This window comes from Leopardus geoffroyi, chromosome B2 (assembly GCF_018350155.1).
Source record: "Leopardus geoffroyi isolate Oge1 chromosome B2, O.geoffroyi_Oge1_pat1.0, whole genome shotgun sequence".
Lineage (NCBI taxonomy): Eukaryota > Metazoa > Chordata > Mammalia > Carnivora > Felidae > Leopardus > Leopardus geoffroyi.
The window spans coordinates 132,920,117-132,942,130 of NC_059332.1; the positions used below are offsets into that span (position 1 = coordinate 132,920,117).

Genomic DNA, 22,014 nt, shown 5'->3' on the forward strand with positions numbered 1-22,014 from the left:
CTTCAGGTGTCTGCCTCTGATTTAATCAGCTTGCACCAGAACACATAATTACAAGCCCAGCAATTCAGTAAGACCCAGGGGACCCATTCAGAAAAGGGGGCCTGAACTAGGCAAACTAACTAATTAATATCCCTGCCGCAATTTGCAAATGATTTAAATTCAATATTCGGTTAAATGGTGTAGTGAATCAATTATTGTCACACATACATCCTTTGGGAGTCAATAAATTGAAATGAAGTTGATATAAATAAATGCTAGCAGGTAAGGTAGGTTTGGTCTACCTTCCAGAAAGTGTTTGCTGATAACATAATTTCTCATTAAAATTTTTATTTTCAATGTCTACTTTATTCCCCTCAATCAGCATCCAGCTGCCCCTATGAGACTACTAACAGAGGCTTCTTTAGCTTGGTAGCCTTTAAACGAGGCAATGAAGACCAGCAGATTCTGGAATATATGAATCTTTAGTCTTTGGCTTTCAATACCAGATAACTTAATGAACTGTCTTTCTTTTTGTATGTTGATTTTTTTTTTGCCTTTTTATTTTTATCATATTTTTTTAAAAAATTTAACTTAATTTTTGAGAGAGAGACAGAGAGAGAATCTTAAGCAGGTTCCACACTCAGCTCAGAGCCCAACACCAGGCCCAATCTCACCACCCTGGGATCATGACCAGAGCAGAAATCAAGAGTCAGATGCTCAACCGTCAGCCCTTCAGGCACCCCATTCATCATTTTATTCTTAACTTAAATTTTTAATTAATTTTAATTGATTCCTAAATTTTATACCTTAGTTTTTTTTTTTCCTATCTTAGTTTTAAAAATCTGTTGATCAATTGAAACTGACTTACAAGAAAAACCATGAGTTTGAGGATCCATCATTTTTGCTCTCATAAAGGTAGATATTTGGGGGTATTGTTGTTTTTTACCAAACAGAATTCTGGATATGTCCTGGTTTCCCTGAGTTTGGAGAGGGAGGGTTGCAAGTTCACAAAGCTAGCCTCCATTAGCAGATATGCTCCACATTCATCCTAAATGTCACATGTCCTCTATGAACTGAACTTTTGGAAAGGCCAGGATGAGTTCATAATCTGATGAGAGGGATGAGGTAGGAAACTCAAAACAAATATCCTAAAGTAAAAAATGGGGGACTGGCTTAAATTGATGATCTCTTGAAGTCCCTTTCACCTCAAGGACCCTGATAGTAGAATGGAAAAATTGACATTTAGCACTCTATAGAGTGCTGAGCAATGTAGTGCAAACTTTACATTTGTTTCTGTTTGTTCTCACAAAACTCCAGGAAGAAAGTAGTATTAATGTCGTTTTACACATGAGGAATCTGACCCCTAGAAAAAGTTAAGGAATTTGCTCAATGTTGCACATGTCACCAAGGCCTTGAAATTCATGTCGGGCAGACAACAGAGCCTAGGATTTTTCCACTGCTCCACAATAAGCTGTCCCTTCTCTGAAGAGAGTTTTTAAAATTTATTTCCAGCTTAGATGAAAAGGTGCATCAAAAAATTCTGTGGGGAAGTGACTTCTTTTGCAATTGCCCCCAATGAAGGTGTCTGTATTTTTAAAAAGCTCTCCAGATACTTTCAACAACTTCCACCTGCCGTCCAGTGTTCTTCCTCCTCTTCACCTGTTCAACTCCTTTCATCTGGATTCAACTATGGTATCACTATACCTAGGTGTTCTCTGGCCAGTTAAATTGCTCTCTTTAGTTCTTGTGCATGATTCCATCAATGAATCCATCGTATTGTTGTACAATTACTTTTTATGTAAGGTTTGCCCCCTTTAGGCTGTGGTGAGCTTGTTTGAAGCAAACATTGCATTTCTGGGTCTTCATTACCTACCACAAGGACTCAAACTCATAATGTGTTTCAGGGAACTAAACTAGTAAGCAAAAATTTCAGGGCCGCTTGGAAATAGCTTAAGAAGACCCTCCAACGTGTTTTATTGCTTGTTGTACCCAGTAAATTAACTAAGTAATTCAATAAATACTAAGCCAGGAAACAATTTTTTAGGTTCTAAGCCTAAGACTAGTTCCTGGACGCGGAAGCCCCGCAGAGAACTACATTTCCCGAAATCCCTAAACCCCGGTTGTTGGTTCGCAGACTATCCTTGAAGGCCTGTCACATCAACCAGTAGTTCGACGAGAATTTCCCTGGACGCCGTAGGAGGCGGCCAATCATAAAGAAGAGGGCGGGCACTTCTGTTTTCGGTTCAGGAAACCCTTTGCATCTCTTTGCCTGTACGCAGGATGATGAGGGTTAGAGTTATTAACCTGAGAGGGTGTCCTCCCTTTCCACCCCCACCCTACGAATTAAAAGTAATCTTTATGTGCTTCTATCCTTCCTTACGTTTTTCCCAGTTTCCACGTCCTTTCCAAATGCTGCTTGCTTCACATCCGCCCTTCTTTCTTGAACACACTCTCTGGGAGGGTGCCCTGGCATGAATCTTTCAATCTTTTCAAACTTGAGCCAGACATTTCTCTCTACGTCTCCCAAGTGGGATTGTGCCAGTGAAGAAGCGGAAAAGTCTGAGCAAACACTTCATTCTCCCCTCGCCTCGCAAGAGTGTAAAAGCTACTGGGGATTACTTAGTGGACAATCAGAATTACAAGGCGGATTGTAGGTTCTGAAAATGAGTGGCGGTGCGGTGTTTACTTCCATCTTTGCTCCCGCCTCCATCCCCACCCACCCTAGCGTGCGGACTGAATCCAGGGGTGGTGTGTCACTGGCCCGGGCAGACACCCAGCCTTGGAACGGCTCCCCTCTGGCAGCCTATTCCATTCCAGCAGCTACCTGCCACGGCCACGCTTTAATCTGACCCACAGTACCAGATTCAGGAAATAATTAATATCCCCGCCCCCGGTTTATCTTCTTTCCTTTGCTAGTACCTAAGTCTGTCATCCTTTCACCACAGACATAATCGTTGTCTAGAAGCTTTTGCAAAACTCAAATCCAAATCAATCCAAAACAAAACCCATCCGTAGAGCAATATTGCAGCCAGCAGCCAGGAGCGTGTACCTCATTAAAGGGTGAGAGCATAACCCCCCCGAATTTAAAATAAAGGCTTCCTGCTGCTCGTTAGTCGTCCACGTTTTTACTATCTCAGCTGCAGGAGAAGCAGCTGCATACTCTGGCCGGGCGATTGGGGTGGGAAAAATTTAACCAAGGTCTGGGATTTTCGCAGAAGGTAATTTAAGCCCCAGCTCCACTCCCGTGGAGGGGGCGTGGGGGGGGGGTAGCGAGCGGGAGGGGGGGGGGGGAATGCGGTGCGCGTGCGCATGCCCAGCAGCCCCGCTCCGCGGAGGCCCAGCTGCCGCCACCACCGCGGCCGGCGCTGTAACCGCGGCTGCCGCTGCTGCTCTGGGCGGGCGTTGGTGTCGTGTGCCGAGGTGCCCTGTCAGGCGAGAGGGAGCGGCGGGGCGAGAGCCTGGGCGGCGGCGGCGACAGCGCCTGAGGAAGGCAGCGGGGGCTCTGAAGGAGCGAGGGCGGGCTGGTCCAGCGGCGGAGGAGCGGAGCGGAGAGCGCGGGGACCCACCCCGGGCGCCCTGCGTGCGATGCTGGGCGGGCAGCGGCGCTGAGAGGCGGGGAGGCCGAGCGGCGGCCGCCGCCGGAGGGCCGGCGACCCCCGGGAGGAGGAGGAGAGGAGGAAGCGCAGGAGCGGGAGGAAGCGCCGAGGGACTGCGGGGCCGGGGCGGGCGAGGAGCGGCGGGGCCGCGGGCCATGGACGCGGCGGCGGCGGCGGCGGGGGCGAGCCGGGGCGGCGGCGCGGCGCAGAGTCAGCCCGCGGCCAGGTGAGGCTGGGCAGCGCGGGCTCCGGGCGCCGCCGCCACTGCTGTGCCGCCGGGCCGCGGAGCGAGGCGGCGGCGGCGGCGGCTGAAGCGGCGCCACAGCAGCCGCGGCGAGCGGCGGCGGCCTCGGAAGAAGAGGGGTCGCCGCCCGGGGTTCTGGTGGCCGCTGCTGTCTCGTCGTCGCCGTATTTCCTGTTTGGATTATCTTGCGCTTCTCCTCAGCCGCCTCCTTCCCCTCGCGCCCCCGCTCTGCCCCACTCCTCCGTGTCCTCGGTCGACGCTGCCCTCGGCCCGGGCTCGTTTCCCGCGCCGGGGGACGCCTCTTGCCTCCCCTTGCCGGGCTGCGGGGGAGCCCCGCCGAGACCATGAGGAAATTCAACATCAGGAAGGTGCTGGACGGCCTGACCGCCGGCTCGTCCTCGGCCTCGCAGCAGCAGCAGCAACAGCAGCACCCGGCTGGGAACCGGGAGCCCGAGATCCAGGAAACGCTCCAGTCCGAGCACTTTCAGCTCTGCAAGGTGAGCGGAGCGCGCAGCCCCGCGAAAATTGGGGGGTCGTTTTCCGGGGGGCACCTCGGGCTTTTCCCGGGAATGCCAGGGAATAGAACGCCAGTATTAATTATACCTCGGATGGAGGGCTCGCTCCTGCCCAAGGAAGCATTGGCTTAGTGGGTTATTTTGGAGATTGACATCATCTTACTCCTTTTGGTTTTTCGTTTTGGGGTTCCCCCCCCCTCCTTTTCACATGCAGCAGTCATTTCAAGGTTGCTTCTAACGTATTTCACCGACCTTTAATTTGTATTGTCAATAACCTTATAGCCTTTACATGCACGCATTTTAATGTAATTCACCAACTTCGAAGTTTCCTTTGGAAACAGTTTCGAATGAATATTGTTCATCAAAAAACCAGACCTGTTCAACTGGATATTTGCTTATCACCTTTCCCTTAAAATGTGGCCGGAAGCTTAAAATACGAAATCACAGGGTCCTTTCAGCATTCTGTTTGATTAAAAAGTTGGTCCTGAGATTTTTGCCTATTAATGGCACAATTGCGATAGCGGTCTGTAATTGGGAAAGAATGATGCAGCGAATTAGTTCACTGGCTGCTCAGTGAGACATACAAACTTGTCTCGATGTTAATACCTGCCTTGTAAATACCGTGTTTTCATATGTCAGTTTCTTAAAAATGGCTGCATACACATTTTTGCCCCAATGCCCTGAAATTCGGGGTTTAACAGCAAAATTCAAAAATAATATGTTGCACTTTATTTTTATTCCGTTACAATTGCAAAATTTGGGGATGGGGGTTTGATGATTGCTTTCCTGAATCCTTGACGAAAGTAATTGTATGACAGCTTTTCTTTAGCAGTACTTGCATTTAGGATCCAAATAAAGTAACGATGAAGTTATCACACTTGAAATAAAACACGAACTGCATTTTTACATTAATTTACAGATCTCTTTTACTACCGCAAACTTTGGTATTTTGGTCTGAGACTTCATAGTATAGAGTGTTAAGAAATTTTCTTCCGTAGAATCCCAGTATTATGGAAGGGCAGAAATGAAAGTGTCACATTGGGAGGTATTTGTGTATGTGTGTGTGGTGTGATCTACACACACACGTACACACTCTCACTTCTTTTGGTTTCAGGTTCTGTGTGCATAAGTTTTGTTGATGTACGTTTTGTACTGTTTTTTTTTTTTTTTTTTTTTTTTTTAGGGCAGTGAGTGCATGTGTATGTGTTCTGCATCAGTTATAATTGGTTCTAGATTCTAATGCCTCTACTGACTTTTCTGTTTTTAAATTCTGCTTGCTGCCTTGGTTGCTGTGATGTCATTTGCCCATCCCTAGACTGTTCGCCATGGATTTCCCTATCAACCTTCAGCCCTGGCCTTTGATCCTGTACAGAAGATCCTGGCCGTCGGAACTCAGACTGGTGCTTTAAGGCTGTATCCTTTCATTGAAAGTTTTTTTCCACATTTGCTGTATCTCCCCAGTCCTTCTGTGCTGCTGAGTAGTTGCTTTTTCTGTTTAAATTCCAAAAAATGGTATGATCAAGTATATAATATTTGTGAAATCATGTGGTGTTCGCTTTTCTCTTAATTCTACATCTATTCAGGCTATAGGTTGCTGGGGTGTTTCTCATCTCTCTGTTTATGGTAGCTAAATACGTATCCACATAGAGTTCTAAAGTTTTGCTATAGTAACTACTGTCTTTGCAAGGAGCTAGAAGTTTCTAAGGGGAAATCTCTTTGCTTATACTAGGGTATATTGAATGCAATATGGTTTGGAATGAGATTTAAACATAGGACGCACCTTAACTGCTTTGGTAGATAGTGAATTTATGACCTATTGTTCTAATGAATTAGAGGTTGAATTTCATTTGGTCGTTTGACTTGCCCTTTGGAAAAAGAAATTAGAAAATAAATCGTGTAAATTAATTTTATATAAACAGTTAAGAAGGGTTGATATTTCTAGAAGTTTTAGATCATTTTGTTAGTATAATGCAAATGGATAAGTGTATTCTCTTGGTGTTTTCCCTTTCGTAGTCACATTTGTTATGTACACGTACTCTGAACTATTAATATAAGGAGAATTATTTTTCCTGACTATGCATGAACTATAGTAGTCTTGTCATAGCATAGCATAGTTTTTCCGAATACCTACTCATTCTTCGGAATCATTTTTGTTTTTAATTCTGAACAGTGGAAAATACCTCTCACTTTTATACTATTTAACTTGAAATAAAATTGTTTTTATCATGAAATTTAACCATATTTAACTAAAATCACTTATTTTTAAATATTAAAGTTTTTAAAAGCAAATGCTTTATTCATCTTTAGGATATCTCCTTATACATATTAAAGTAACATGTTGGTAGTAAGAAAAAAAATCACAAGGCAATCACAAAAGAATTACTATTGTCAAAAAAAAAAAAAAAAAAAAAAAAAAGGAGGGAGCTTTACCTTTCAGATTGTATCTGGCTCCTGAGAAGAGCGGAGGAAACTTGCTAGTGCTTTGCATTTTCCTTATAATCTTTTAAAATCTTTATTTCAAAGCAGTACTGTATATAGTATCAGGATATGCTTCAAGTTTCATTTGTGATTAGTGTGTTATCTTTCAAAAAACTTAAAAAGTTTTCAGATGGGCCATTAATATGTACTATTGAGTGAAATCTACTTTCATAGTAAATACCAGTCATGCACACATTCCTGTTGAAATGGTAAAATCTGACCAGGCTAGATCTGAATCTGAATTTCCAAGAGTATGTCTCAAGGGCTCTTGCCCAAATGTCTAGATGGTTGAGACTAGAATTATTTTTGGCTACAAATGTTTATATGTTTTTATTCCTAAACCCAGTAATTATTACCTTCTAGTTTAGGGTTCCTGTTTTAGTCTTTTGAAGATGGGACTAAAATTTAATTTTGTCAGTATGGGTTCAAACTGTTCAGCAAAACTCCACATGTAGTGACAAGAATAGTGCATTGTTGGATCTAGATGGACTGTTTGGAACTAAAAGCAGACAGTTTTTGTTCCCAACAGAAGAATATCATCACTGGATTAAAAGAAAAAAAAAAAAAAAGTTAAATCAGTTATTTTTAGATTTTGCTTTTCTTTTAAATGGATTCAGCTTTTACTGTTTCTCAATGTAGTCTCAACTTTTTTTTTTCTTTTAACAGCCAGTCTGCCCCTTGTACTTTTAACGTTTATTTATTTGAGACAGAGACAGAGCATGAACAGGGGAGGGCAGAGAGAGAGGGAGACACAGAATCTGAAACAGGCTCTGGGCTCTGAGCTGTCAGCACAAAGCCCAACGTGGGGCTCGAACTCATGGACCGTGAGATCATGACCTGAGCCGAAGTCGGACGCTTAACCAATCAAGCCACCCAGGTGCCCCTGCCCCTTGTACTTTTAATGAGTACCACCAGCACGTCCAATTTTATAAAACCAAGTGTTTTTCTTTAGGCAACACTGTTACCTTTAATGCATTTGAGTAATGAACAAGTTGACACAAAGGAGTTAAAATATAGGCCTAATTCTAATTGCCAAATAAAAGCAAAGATTGGGTGTCCCAAATCCTCACTTGTATGTGACTTGCTAATACATTCTAATAGCTGAACACTATATGAAGGTGAACACGTAATTATAAGTTTACAGCTATAATTTTTTTTTTAATTTTAGAATCTTTCTTACTGTATTTAGAATGAAGTCAGGAAGACTCTTCACCAAACATGTTTTTACTTTTTAATGAGATGCATAATGAATATTCCAGAGTAACAGATTGGTTTGCCTTCTTTCATTTGACTGTGGAGGAGAAAGTAGGAAATGTTTTCCGAAGTAGGATTGAGCTATTAGAATTTGTAACACATATCTAATTAAAATATATATATATATGTTTATTTTTGAGAGAGAGAGAGACAGTGTGTGACTAGGAGAGGGGAAGAGAGAGAGGGAGACATAGAACCCGAAGCACACTCCAGGCTCTGAGCTGTCAGCACAGAGCCTGATGCAGGGCTTGAACCCACGAACCGAATGAACCGTGAGATCATGACCTGAGCCGAAGTTGGAAGCTCAGCTGACTGAGTCACCCAGGCGCCCCAATGCACATGTAATTTGACTAATAGAATGTCTTCTTAAATGTTGGACTATATGAAATTAATCTACTTTGAGGTTTTAAAAAAACTAGATGAGAAAGTTACAGCTGATATCTAATGCTTACAAGAAATAGGGAAAATCTGAATTTTTAAATTTCTAACCAAAAATGAGGCAAGATGAATTTAATGTATTTCCTGCATTAGTCTATAGCAAGTGAGTGATATTATAAACATGCTTTATGTTTGAACTTCTTGGCTTCTAGAAAGAATGTGAGGTTGGCGTATACTTACTGATGGGAAGCAGGAAAGCATAATTTTATATAATACATCATATAGAGCAGTGACATGATTTAATTATTTTAATTCTCTTTTTGCCATGTAGAAGTAGGTATGATTTGGTTCTTATGATTAATCTAGGGATGAAAACTATTGGGATAGAATAATCTAATTATTTTCATATCAACATCTAGAAAGGGAAAAAAAGGTTTGCATTTCTAGTAATGCTGCTGTTGTCCTTGTCTAGATTCCTGGTTTACTAGTATAATTTTGAATTACTATAACCATGGGCTACTCTGATCTTTGTAAGCTATTTTTTTCGAAGTGAAGTCATTTTATGTGTGACTCTTTCAAGGACTAAGCAGAAAACTGACATCTCAAGTTTATTGAATTTTTTAATAAAAATGTGAGTTTTTGTTATAATTATCAAAATTATTTAAAAATCTCATTTATTGTTTTCTTGACTTGTGGAAGATACAGTAAAATAAGCAATCTCTGATAAAGCATGGATTGTCTTTTAAACTACAGTGTAATTTTGCTGAATGCCAACTTACAAGGTGATTTTTGTACCTTGGAGTTCATTTAACCAACACTTATTAAGCGTTAACATTAGATTATAAAAACTGTGGCCTGAATTCTGGTTCTTTTCTTTCTGTTAAAGAATTAGGTGTCTTTTAATTTTTTATTCTTTTAAAATGAACATGCTGTATTAGATGATTTCCTTGAGAAATAATTCTGTAATTCCAAGTGGCAATGTATTGTTTTATGGGAGTATTCAAAAGAAATGAAAAATGTGATTCTTCATATAGTTTCCAGTCCTAACTAAAAGACTAGAACTTGTTAAACAATTGAATTTAGAGAATTATTTAGAAGTCTACTGACATTCTGTAAAGTCAGATTATAGGCAAAGTCATTGCACTTGATGATGTTGCTACACATTAGTAGATAAGGATTCAGAGTAGCAGGAAAGGACTAGGAAAATTATTCTAGGCAAGCAATATGGGCAAAAGCAGAGAAAAGCAAATTATAATAGTTAAGAGGAATACCAAAGAGAGGTTGGAATAGTGATCCTAACTGAGTTGGAGACAGAAATAGGAGCCAGTTGGTGGAAAACCATGAATGTTCACCTGAGTTATCTGGTTGTTATTTGGTTAGGATTCTTATAGTTACGTATTCTTGATCAGCATCTCTCAGTAGTGGTAGCATTTTGGGCTGGATAATTCTGTGGGTTTATCCAGCACGTAGCAGGCTACTTTATATCCCTGACTTCCACCTAGTAAATGGTAGGGTGCCCCTGCTGTTAGTATATGGCAGCCTTAACTCGTACAGTTCTGTGTGCTCCACTGAACTATGCCCAAGTTGTTCAGTTAAATAGGATAATAATCCTACTTGGGTCATACAGTTAGCATCACAATTAAATGCAGTAATGTCTATGTATAGCTTTTAAGACCATGCAGAGACTGTTTTGGTGAATATTCAGTATACGATATTGTGAGAGTTTTTCTGTATTTTCAATTTTCAGGTCCTTCATTAGTTTATTTCAGCAAATACTTGTTGAAAGGCAACTAGTGCCAGACACTCTTTAGGAAGGCCTTATTTTCATTTATTTTTGTTGCTAGTACAGTCCTAAAAAAATCTTGTAAGAGTACTGTTTTTGTTTTTTTTCTTTAAGGGTCATGGAACTGGCTCTTCTTAATCATAAGGCTGCAAAATTGCTATTGAGATGTGAAAGTTTCTTGCACATAGTAGGCATTAAATGATTATTTAGTGACTTTGCACTTGTAAGATAGTATTAGAATGTTTGACTTGCTGCTTATGTTGTAAAACATAATTACAGTCCTGAAAAATTTAGAAATGATTTTTGTTCAGAGTAGTTAAAAGGGAATCAGTGTAGCTAGACTTAAGCCCCATTTTTATCTCCTCTTCTCCCCTGCCATCCTTTTTGTCTATGGAAGAATTCTAGTCATTTGGAATTCTAGCTCCAGAGGAGAAACAAGGACTTTGAAATACTTTTACTTCTCAACTCTTAGTTCTTTATTAAAGAGGACTTTGTATAAAAGGAAGAACGAGTACTGTGTCAGCAGTAGGTTGTGATTCTCAGCATGAACTACTGCAGCAGGAGGAATAGACACTTTTACTTTAGAAACAACTAGAAATGGTGCCTGCTTGGAAGCAGTTACTTTGCAATGAATTTCTTTTCGAGAGAAACAAGGTGTGATAGAATCTGAATGGAACTGAAAAGGGATAAGTTAATTAGTAGGGAGTCAAGTCTGCTTAGGAAGCTTTTCTGCCTTAAGTTAGATAGGTTTTTATTCCATATTCTTTGTTTTCCATTTGTTTTTTAGTATTTTTTCCTTTTAAAATTATAATCTGACTTTGCCATCCTAGAGGAAAAGGGTAAAGGAATTTTGGAAGGGTGACTTTATCGTTAGAAGTGTTCTAGTCTTCAGACTAATTTTGGTTAAGCCAGCTGAAGTGGGTTTCAGTCTCCTTTCCTGTAAAATGGGGAAATTGGGGGTGTGATATCTGGAGTCCTTCCATCTCTAGGATCTTAGAATTTCATTTTCTGTAGAGGATTGGGAATGTTCTGAAGCATTTCTGTCTGATGGGCTGCTTCGAGGACGTGTAAAAGAGGATGAAGTATTGGACTCCATCCCATTGTGGGCCCCTTTACTTTGTGTCCATTGATTACATTCAAAATCCACGTCAGTAGATGCACAAATGTAAACCTTTGTTTACAAAATGGAGTGGGAAGGAACCTATGAAAAACATGCACTTTTTTTGTTGTTGAAAACTCACGTTGAATACTTAAGATACTAGGTTGTTGCATTTTTATTCTATAACAGATAAGGTCTCATTATGACATAAACTGGGGCGTTTAAAAAAAATTAACAGTGTACTTTCCTTTCTTGGGTGTAAATAGTAAGGATAAAAAAATAAAATGAAATTACATAAAATTACTACTGGGTTTTGTTAACCTTAAAAGTAAAACTCTAAGTTTTTTAATAGGAACAGATGGGTTTATTAGAGAATAAAAGAGAATTGCAATCCAGGACAAACAAGCTGCTAAAAACGGTAGGCAAGGGGTGCCTGGGTGGCTCAGTCGGTTGAGTGTCTGACTCCAATGATGTCAAGAATTCATAGTTCGTGAGTTCGAGCCATGAGCCTGTCAGCACGAAACATGCTTCAGGTCTTCTGTCCCCTTCTCTCTCTGCCCCTCCCCCACTTACACTCTCTCTCTCTCTCTCTCTCTCTCTCTCAAAAAAAAAAAAAAAATATATATATATATATACACATATAAAACGATAGGCAAGTGCAGGTAAACAAAGGACAGACACCCCTTTTTAAGCAGAAAAGGACGTTGGGAAGGCAGTTAGGATCTACCAGTCCATTGGAGTAAACCAGGAATTCAAATTGTGAGACTTCTCATTGGTGGAGCTGTTGCCTGGTGGGGGGGGATGAGAAAAGTTGTCACCTCCAGCTGGAGTAGTGGAATAGAGGGGACTGCAGGGTCAAGTCCATCTCTTCCTGTTAGGTCTGCAGTTGATGATGAGTGGTAGGATATGAGCTCCCCCTGCCAAAACCTCCCAAATCCATTTTAGTGAGGGTTCCCATTACTAATTTTCACAGTTCCTAATCACGTGATTTTATTAATTTTTATATAAGAGATTGAATATAGAGACTATTGAATTGTTGGTATGTAATTTGGGTGTTAAATTTGGTAATCATATGGTTACTTGGGGTAGTAGTAACTAGTGATATACATGTAAATAATTGGACAATCGGGTAGTTTTGCTAAAAGGTAAGCTTTGGTTGTTTGTCTTTGGTTTTAACTTCATGCATTGAAAGTGATACATTATTTACAAGAAGAATATTAATAACGAGTGTCAGTATTGTTTTATAATGTTTAAATGAGAATTTTTCTTCAGTGATTTGGCATATTATGATCATAAGAAGGTATACTCAGTATTTTAGGATTACGGATTAATGAGATGTTTTTGGTTTGAGCTACACAAATCTGTCTAGAATATAAGAGAATAATATAGAAAAAGGGTATTTTACTATATCACCACCTTATTTGTGTTCAAATATTATGTATTTAAATATACTACTATATTTGAATAGTATAGATTTTAAGGTAGATTTTAAACATAATACAGTACTACAGAATTTCTTAGGAAGTAAAACAAGGTGATTTTTGCCTTGATTTATGTGCAATAAACTAAGAGTTCATGAAAGACTACCGGAAGGTACTTGATAGACCTCTCTTCCTTTAGTCACGTATGACATAAATCATTCCAAGAAATAGCACCTTCTGATTTACTCAGAATTCTTCGTAGGTAGAAAGATGGTTATGTTTATAATTTAATTAACTTATGCTTTAATTTGAACCACAGTATATCTAATTTTTATCTGCAACAGAGGAAAGATAAGTTGGTTATTTTCCCCATATTGTATAATTTTTAACATTTTTGGTGAATTTAAATGCCTAGTAGTTACCCACTTTTCGATTTAGTAATCCCAGTCCTTTTAATCTTTCACTCTTGTGTTTCATTTTAAAGAAATTTTGGACATGAGTTATGTTTACTGCATAACTTTTTTTTTTTTTTCCTTTTTTGGCTGTGGAGGTAAGTAGGGGAAAGAATTGTTGACACAGGTTACTTCTTACTACTCACTCTTTCACAAAGGGCCATGTGTTCAGCAATTCCTTAAGTCTAGAATATATTTTATCCTGTTAAAATAATTCTTATCTTTAAAGCTCAGTTCCTTTGTCTTTGTGATGTATATTTGATTTAGTTTCATCCCCAGTTCCACCCATCTAGCCATCTTCTTAATTTAATGTTTAAAATCTAAATTTCTACATTCTTTATAGTTTAAATGGCTAAAATTAGACCTTGTGAAATTATAACATTGAGTGGTATTTTCTTTTAAAACAAACTGTCAGAAACATTATAGCATATGAAAATATGCGGTGGAGTCTAAAGCAATGCAAATCAGAATTAACCAGTATCCTCTGTTTTATCAAGAGTCCAGAAACTGGAAAGTAGTTGGTATACAATTCTAAAACAGAAGAAATACAGATTCTTTTTTTTTTTTTTTTAATGTTTGTTTATTTTTGAGAGAGAGAGACAGAGACAGAGACAGAGCAAATGTTGGGGAGGAGCAGAGAGGGAGACACAGAATCCAAAGCAGGGTCCAGTCTCTGAGCTGCCATCACAGAGCCCGACGCAGGGCTTGAACTCATGGAACTGCGAGATCGTGATCTGAGCCGAAGTCGGACACCCAACCAACTGAGCCACCCAGACACCCCAGAAATACAGATTCTTAAATGATCAACCTCATAGGTTGTCTACGAAAGATCATACTATGAGATGGGTGTGTTTGTATGCTCGCATGTCTTTAAAATAACGAGGATCTAAATCTAAATCTTTAGTTCAGGAGTCAGCAGACTTCCTGTAAAGGGCTAGATAGTAAGTATATTAGCTTTTTTACCAGTCTAGCACAAAAGCATCCACAGACATGGGGAGGAAGGAGTATAGATGTGTTTTAATAAAACTTTAGTTCTAAAAACGGGGGACTGGATTTCTCCCACAAGCTGAAGTTTGCCAATCCCTGTTTTAATTTATCAGGCTGCCTTGCTTTTAAATCATTAGTGGAGAGGAATGCTAAGGAAGGAACTACTACCGATATTTTTATAGTAAAGTTTCAAAAATTATACTTGCAGTATCAGTTTAAATTTAATCTTTTAGTCATAAATAGAAAATAGTTTAAGAAAAAGTAATTCTTAATGATATATAGTACTTCTGTATGCTAAGTTACTTTCACAAATATTTGATCTGTGGAAGAGGCCTTTTGTGTGTGTGTGTGTGTGTGTGTGTGTGAATTATAATTAATATGATAATGAAGATGCTTAGTTGGGCATCTTTTGGGGGTAGTTCAGTCATCAGTTCTATTGAAGTATTCAGCTTGTTTGAACGCTTCTACCTAATTTTAATTAAAAATGTTTGCATTTGTAGCTTTTTCTTATATTTTCATTAATATTATACAGGGATGTAGAAATATTTATATTTAGATTTTAAAAGGTAAAAGTGAAAGTAAGCATTTTATTGAAATATTGCAATTGTGTAGATGTCTGCAAATTTTGAATAAAAAAAATTAGTAGAAGAAAACAACCTGAAAAATAACCTATAAAAAAGCCTCATAAAACCCCTAGAAGCAAATTTGGGTGCATGATTACCTTCTTTAGAGTTAAATACATTGCATGTCCCTTGGGAAGAATGTGTGATACTTTAATTGAAAACTGAAATTAGATCCCACTTTTTGAAAATTTCTTATAGTTGCTCACTGGATCATTGTCAAGTAGCACTAAGTGTAGATATCATTTTATTCAGTAAATAAAGCTAATTTCTACTTGATTACATTTCTCCAACTGGTGTTAGTCCTTTTGGAGGTTGTTATATAAGACAAATAAATGAATTGATGACATGCTGAGCATATTTCCTTTTATTTTTCTGAGAAAGCACGCAGGAGGGGGAGGGTGGAGTGGGGGGGAGAGAGAGGGAAAGAGAGAAAGAGAATCTTAAGCATGCCCAGCGTGCAGCCCAATGCGGGCTTGATCCCACAACCCTGGGATCTTGACCTGAGCCAAATAGTCACATGCTCAACCCACTGAGCCACCCTGGTGCCCCATGAGTGTTCTTCTTTATTGGTGCTATGATTTAAAAATGAATGTTGATCAAGAGTAACTTACATTCCCTTACAGTGGAAAATATAGGGTTTTTAACTAAAAACTCGGTGATATTTTTGGTTTTATAATTCTTCATTTGAAAATTAAGGTTTGCTTAGCACATGGAATTTATAAAATATATAGTCTTAGAAATTATATGGTAGTTACTCTTAAATGATGAGATTTTTTATTTTATTTTATTTTTTTTTAATTTTTTTTTTTTTCAACGTTTATTTATTTTTGGGACAGAGAGAGACAGAGCATGAACGGGGGAGGGGCAGAGAGAGAGGGAGACACAGAATCGGAAACAGGCTCCAGGCTCTGAGCCATCAGCCCAGAGCCCGACGCGGGGCTCGAACTCACGGACCGCGAGATCGTGACCTGGCTGAAGTCGGACGCTTAACTGACTGCGCCACCCAGGCGCCCCGAGATTTTTTATTTTAAATTAGGTTTATTTATTTATTTATTTATTTTATGTCCCTGGTTTGTTTTGTTTGTTTCCCTTTCAGTAAATGCTATCTAGAATTTTTGAAGTTTTCCTGGTGAGGTTGTCTGTTGGAGAGTGATTAATCCTACCCTTTCGTGAAAGTACGTAATCTTTTCTTGTAATAGCGGTACCTCCGCTTTTTCACGGCAGTGCTCTGCCAAAGGTGACTATAAATCCAGTGGCATCAGCTATTTCAGTACTTTCTGCTAAATTGCTTTCCTTTTGTGTATTTTTTCTTTTTGTCTTTTGAGAAGGAGAAAAAGTGTTGGAGCAGATTTTTCCATCTATTCAGTCTTTGTACTATATTTTTCATAATGGGCTGTATTTTTCTTTAAAATTCACTTTGCCGTACTTGAGAAAAGAACTTAGCCATTAAGCATCTGAGAATGGGTGCCGGGATGAAAGATGGTTTTTACTTGATATGTCAGAATACACATTCTTTTTTGTTTCTCTAACCCAGACCACTATTTATGACTGTATTTCTTGTAGACTGAACAAGTGGTTCGTTTAAGAGTGTATTTATATACCAAAAGCTATTCTACATAATTTCCTGTGAAAATAAATATAATTCATTTTGACCCCTTTGTAGAACATCCTGATTCCAAAGCAGGACATAATAAGAATGAATATTTTTCAGCAACCTTAATTTGCTTACAAATAATAAAAAATTCTTACCAAAATAATGGTGGAAGAGGTAACTAGAGGTCTCTTTTAACCTGGTGAATACTCTAATTGTAAGTTAGTGTGGATGCTACAATTTGTTTTTTGTTTTGATCTTCCTTTGATTCACATGAAAAGAAAGCAATTAACTGACATAATTTTTCAAATATTGTTGGGCATTTATTGCAAAATATTACAATTGTGTTGAATAAAGGAAGTTTTAAATGTTGATCTATATATCTTTTTCACAGTTAATTGTAGCATTTTATTAAATTTTTACTGCAGAAATAGTGCACATTATAGTTTTGCTTAAATAGCAGATTAGCAGGATGTTAACATTGTGAGTGAGCAGTAAAATTAAGTATGTCCACCCTTATTGTCATGAGAATGTGGCTAACTTCATTTATTAATACATTGATTTTTAATAGGCTATTTTTTTAACAGTTTTGGGGTTTTGTTAATATATTAATTATTTAATAGACTTTTTTGAGCAGGTTTTGGGTTCAGCAGAAGGTGATAGAGATTTCCCACATATCCCTATCTGCACTCAGCATAGCCTTCTTTATTATTCACATCCCCCACCAGAGTGGTACATTTGTTACAATTGATGAGCCTACACAGACACATAATCATCCAAAGTCCATAGTTTACATTAGGGTTCACTCTTGCTATTTGTTGTATATGCTATGGGTTTTGGCAAATGCATGACATGTATCCACCATTGAATATCGTACAGAGTAGTTTCATTGCCTAAAATCTGTGCTCCACCTATTCGTCTCTCTCTCTCCCCTAACTCCTAGAAACCAGTGATCTCTTTATTGTCTCCATAATTTTGCCTTTTCCAGAATGTCCCTATAGTTGGAATCATATAGTATGTATAGCCTTTTCAGATTGGCTTCTTTCACTTTTAACATCTAAGTTTCCTCTGTGTCTGTTCATGGCTGATAGTTCATTTCTTTAGCGCTGAATAATACTCCATTGTTTGGATGTACTACAGTTTAGTTAGCTCTCCGCCTACTAAAGGGCGTATTGGCTCCTTCCAAGTTTGGTAGTTGTGAATAAAGCAGCTATAAATATCCTTATGCAGGTTTTGTGTGGCTATAAGCTTTCAGCTCCCTTGGGTAAATACCAACAAGCGTCATTACTAGATTGTACGTATGGTAAGAGTATGTTTGGTATTCTAAGAAACTACCAAACTGTCATCTAAAACAGCCATACCATTTTGTTCTCTGACCAGTAATGAACAGGAGTTCTGCTGATCTACATTGTTACCAGCATTTGATGTTGTCATTCTAGATTTGGGCTGTTTTGATAAGTTTGTAGCAGTATATCCTTGTTTTAGTTTGCAGTTATTTCTCTCCTTACATATGATGTGGAGCATCTTTTTATATACTTATTTGCTACCTATATGTCTTTGTGTGAGGTATCTATTAAGGTCTTTGGCCCATTTTTCAATTGGGTTGTTCATTTTCTTATTGTTAAGTTTTAAGAGTTCTTTGTATATTTTGGATAACAGTCCTTTGTATATTTTGGATGTCTTTTGCAAATATTTTCTCCAAGTTTATGGCTTATGTTCTAATTGTCTTGACCTTGTATTTTACAGAGCACAAGTTTTGAAATTTAAAGACATCCAGCTTATCAATTATTTTTTCACAGATGGTGCCTGTGGCGTGGTACCTAAAGTGTCATCGTCATACCCAGGACCACCTAAGTTTTCTCATATGTTATCTTCTGGGAGTTTTATAGTTTTGCATTTTGGTCTGTGATCCATTTTGAGTTAATTTTTGCGAAGGGTGTGGGGTCTATATCTAGATTCATTTTTGGTGGTAAGGTGTGAAGGTCTTAGTCTTTTAGTGAGCCTCTGCTTCTGGATTGTGGACTTCACAAGTGAATCTCAGGTGACCCAGGTAAGTTAGGGTGGCTAGAGTGGGTTCGAGTTGGGTCTTTCCCTTCTACCTGGTCAGTTCAGTTCTTTTTCTTTTTAATTTAATTTTTTAAAATTTAAATTCAAGTTACTTAACATACAGTGTAGTATTGAGTTTCAGGAGTAGAATCCAGTGATTCATCACTTCCGTATAACAGCCAGTGCTCATCCCAACAAGTGCCCTCCTTAATATCCATCACCCAGTTAGCCCATCCCCCGTCCACGTCCCCTCCAGCAACCCTCTGTTTGTTCTCTGTATTTATGAGTCTTTTATGGTTTGCTTCCCTCTCTGTTTTTATTTTATTTTTCCTTCCCTTCCCCTATGTTTATCTGTTGTGTTTCTTAAATTCCACATATGAGTGAAATCATATATTTGTTTTTCTCTCACTGACTTATTTCACTTAGCGTTAATACCTTCTAGTTCCATCCACATTGTTGCAAATGTCAAGATTTCATTCTTTTTGATCGCAAGTGATATTCCTGTATACACACACACACACACTCACACACCACATCTTCTTTATCCATTTGTCAGTCTATGGACATTTGGGCTCTTTCCATAATTTGGCTATTGTTCATAGCGCTGTTCTGATAAACCCCTAGCAGTTTAGGCTTCTGGTTTGTATCTTCAGAGGGCAGATCTTGTGAAGAACAGACTGCTCCGGTGTATTTAAAAAATGGTTGCTTTTCCCCCACCCATTGCTGGAAACAGGAGGGGATTTTTTCTCAGATATTTGCTGTGGGAACTTGGTGGAGCTCTTTGAGGTAAAACTCACGAAAGTATAAGGAATCCCCCCCACTTCCTTCATGACTGGGTGCCCAGGGATTTGTGACTTTCAGACTTCTCTACTTTAAGCTCCCAGCATTTCATCGATTATAGTTTGGATTTTCCTACCCTGGCACTGTTTCCTGTGGAGGTGTCTTACTGGCTGGTTCGTTTTGGTGAGTTGTGATTCATGGTGTTGGCCTGTCTTTGCAGTTTTGGGGGCAGCGTTTTGCCCTGTGACCTCACTTGTCCTAGGGATCTAAGAAGAGTTGTTGATTTTTAGTCTGTTCAGCTTTTCCCTTGTTGTTAGGATGGAATGGCAGATTTCAAATTTCTTACGTGTTGGACCGGAAACTGAAAGTCTGTATTAATTTTTATAGGTGAAAAAATACATGATCTTCTAAAAGAGGGTTTAAATTTGATGTTTGTCAAGTAGGTGAAAGTAAAGAATAGGGGTACTTTACTATAACAGTGTGAATAATTGTTATTTGACAAAGGTTTTGTTTGTACTGCAAATACATTAATAGTTCTAAAAAATACAAAATGAAATGTTCTTCACTGTGTTAAACTTTGGTAAAGATATACTAAGTTCTTGCATTGACCACATTCCTATCAAGTTGATTAGAAGCTAGTTCAGATAAAAGTAGCAAATTATTAGAAGTTTGGAAAATATACTTCTGATCAGATATTAAGGGGATTCATGACTATTCCATTTGAAGAAAGGAAGTCTGAGAAATTACTTATTGAATCATTCATATATAAATTTATTTTTATGGAAGATAATGCTTAATTCTATTTATGCTCATAGGGTTTTCTAGTTGTTGTTTTTTTTTTTTTCAACCATGGCTATCTGTTAGAATATCTTGTGGAGCTGAAAAAGATAAAATATACAAACAATGCCCAGACATTTACTTGGATTTCTTCTGTAGATATTCTCATTGAGTGAATCTGGCGTGGGGCTTGACATCTATGCATGTTTATGTGAAATCTCTGTGGATGCTTATAATGTAGAGCCAGAATTGAGAAATACTGGCCAAATGGTCGACAGATAGGGTAGCGTTATTCTTAGTGAGGCAGATGGTAGATAAGAAACATGTTCTGGGCAGTGTGTGTAAGCTGACACTTTGCTCTACCATTGCCTTTGGAGACAGAGCTGTGAAGCTGGTAGGACACATTTATGAAGGTGGGAACGAACTGGAGTCGCAGGATTGAATTACAGTGTTTCCCCATCCTAGCCTTATGTCACTGGACGTGGGGACTAGCAGTAAAAAAAGTCCATGTAATCTTAATAGGAAGTTGAAAAAGTTTAGTCTTGCAGGTGATTATCACGCTGATCAGGTGGAGGAGGCAGGTGAGGCGTTCACTGACGAGAAAACTAGCACACATAGGTTGCCTTATATATCACAGCTCATCTGACATATTTCCATTTTTTGAGGAGGATACGCGTATGAGGTACTGCTTTTATCTGTTGACTTTCATTCATTCCTCATAACAGTGTGGAACAAAGAAATGAAATCTCTCAGCTGCTAAGTGATTGTTGTTTATTTTTACACTACCTGGTAGAGTTGGTCTGATGTTAAAGCTCCTTCTCTTCATTTTTAGAATGCTTTCATCAATATTCTTTGACTACATTATGGTGGTGTTTAGATTCTAACTTTGTTATAATCACATTATGGTTAAGTTTCTTCAAGACTTAAGCCATTACAAATAAAAATCATCCACTGAGCTTTTATTCAGAGTGTTAAGCCAGTTGAGAGTAGCAACACCTTGAAGGCTTACTAGAGGCGTGAATTACTCTGTTTGCTGAAAGTACACGAATGTGCTAAAAGAAATGGCAACAAAGGTTAGTGGAAATCGTCAGAGTTTGTGATGGATTAAAATATCCTCTTGGGTTTATTTTACTGTGGCAGGGATGAACAGTTTACACTTTAAAGACTTTTTGGTTTGTTAGCAGAATATGTGTTCAATGGAAGTTACCTTCACACAATAATATATAATTAAATGTATAATACTGTAGGATAATTTATTAGTCACTTAAGGGTTCATAGAAAGTTTAATTATCCGTATTCTCATCTTTAAACTTTGCAGAATATAAATGTATTTTCAGAAACTGCACAGCATATCAGAGTTCTCCAGTTGTTTTCCGCCATTTTGTATGTTTTCCAGTCTTCAGTCATAGGTTGGAAAAGTGAATGTGTCACTCCTGTAGAGGTTGGAATAATGCCAGTACTTTCTTTCCTTTTTTTTTTTTTTTCCCAAAGACAGGAATTGATGAACAGATTCTCTGAAAAGATATATAATCTTGAAAGATCTTAATAATTTACTAACTATATACCAGTCTTGGTATTTACACATTCTTCATAAAAAGAAGAGGTTGTCAAAATATGTGTATAATACACAGCAATAGTGAGAGCAGTGAAAACTTGCCTAGGAGCTGTCCTCTAAGAATTTAACCACGGGCTACGGTCCCATTGCCTGCTTCTTTGACTATTTTTTTATTCGGCTTTGCTGATAGCACAGTAGAAATCCCAGGAGGAAGACTAAAGTAAGAGAAATTTTTGTTGTGATGGTGATACCAGCCTCACAAATGATCGAAAAGATAAAATGAATAAGCTGACCTTACAGATTCATGGAGTTTTAAAAGCTTATAAAGGGTTTTCTTGTTGTTTCTCATCCATTAAATACTTTCTGTGTTTAAATCTTGAACGAAATAAAAATGTTTGAAAATTGAGTGCAGGACAGAAGGAAATGAGCTTAATTGCAAAAATGCTAAACTGTAGT

At 38.5% G+C, this 22,014-nt stretch overlaps 1 protein-coding gene across 4 annotated transcripts in view; it reads left to right on the top strand.

Annotated features, from left to right (window-relative positions):
- The first annotated feature begins 3,799 nt into the window (after positions 1–3,799).
- STXBP5 (syntaxin binding protein 5) overlaps positions 3,800–22,014 on the top strand; it is a 173,152-nt gene continuing 154,937 nt past the window's right edge. For 2 of the 4 annotated variants that reach the window (XM_045499948.1, XM_045499949.1), the window contains exons 1-2: positions 3,892–4,316; positions 5,650–5,747. In XM_045499948.1, the coding sequence (XP_045355904.1) occupies positions 4,164–4,316; positions 5,650–5,747 (251 nt within the window). In that variant the 5' untranslated portion in view covers positions 3,892–4,163. Of the gene's footprint in view, positions 4,317–5,649; positions 5,748–22,014 lie in introns of all 4 variants that reach the window. The other 2 variants (XM_045499950.1, XM_045499951.1) reach the window with 2 other exon arrangements.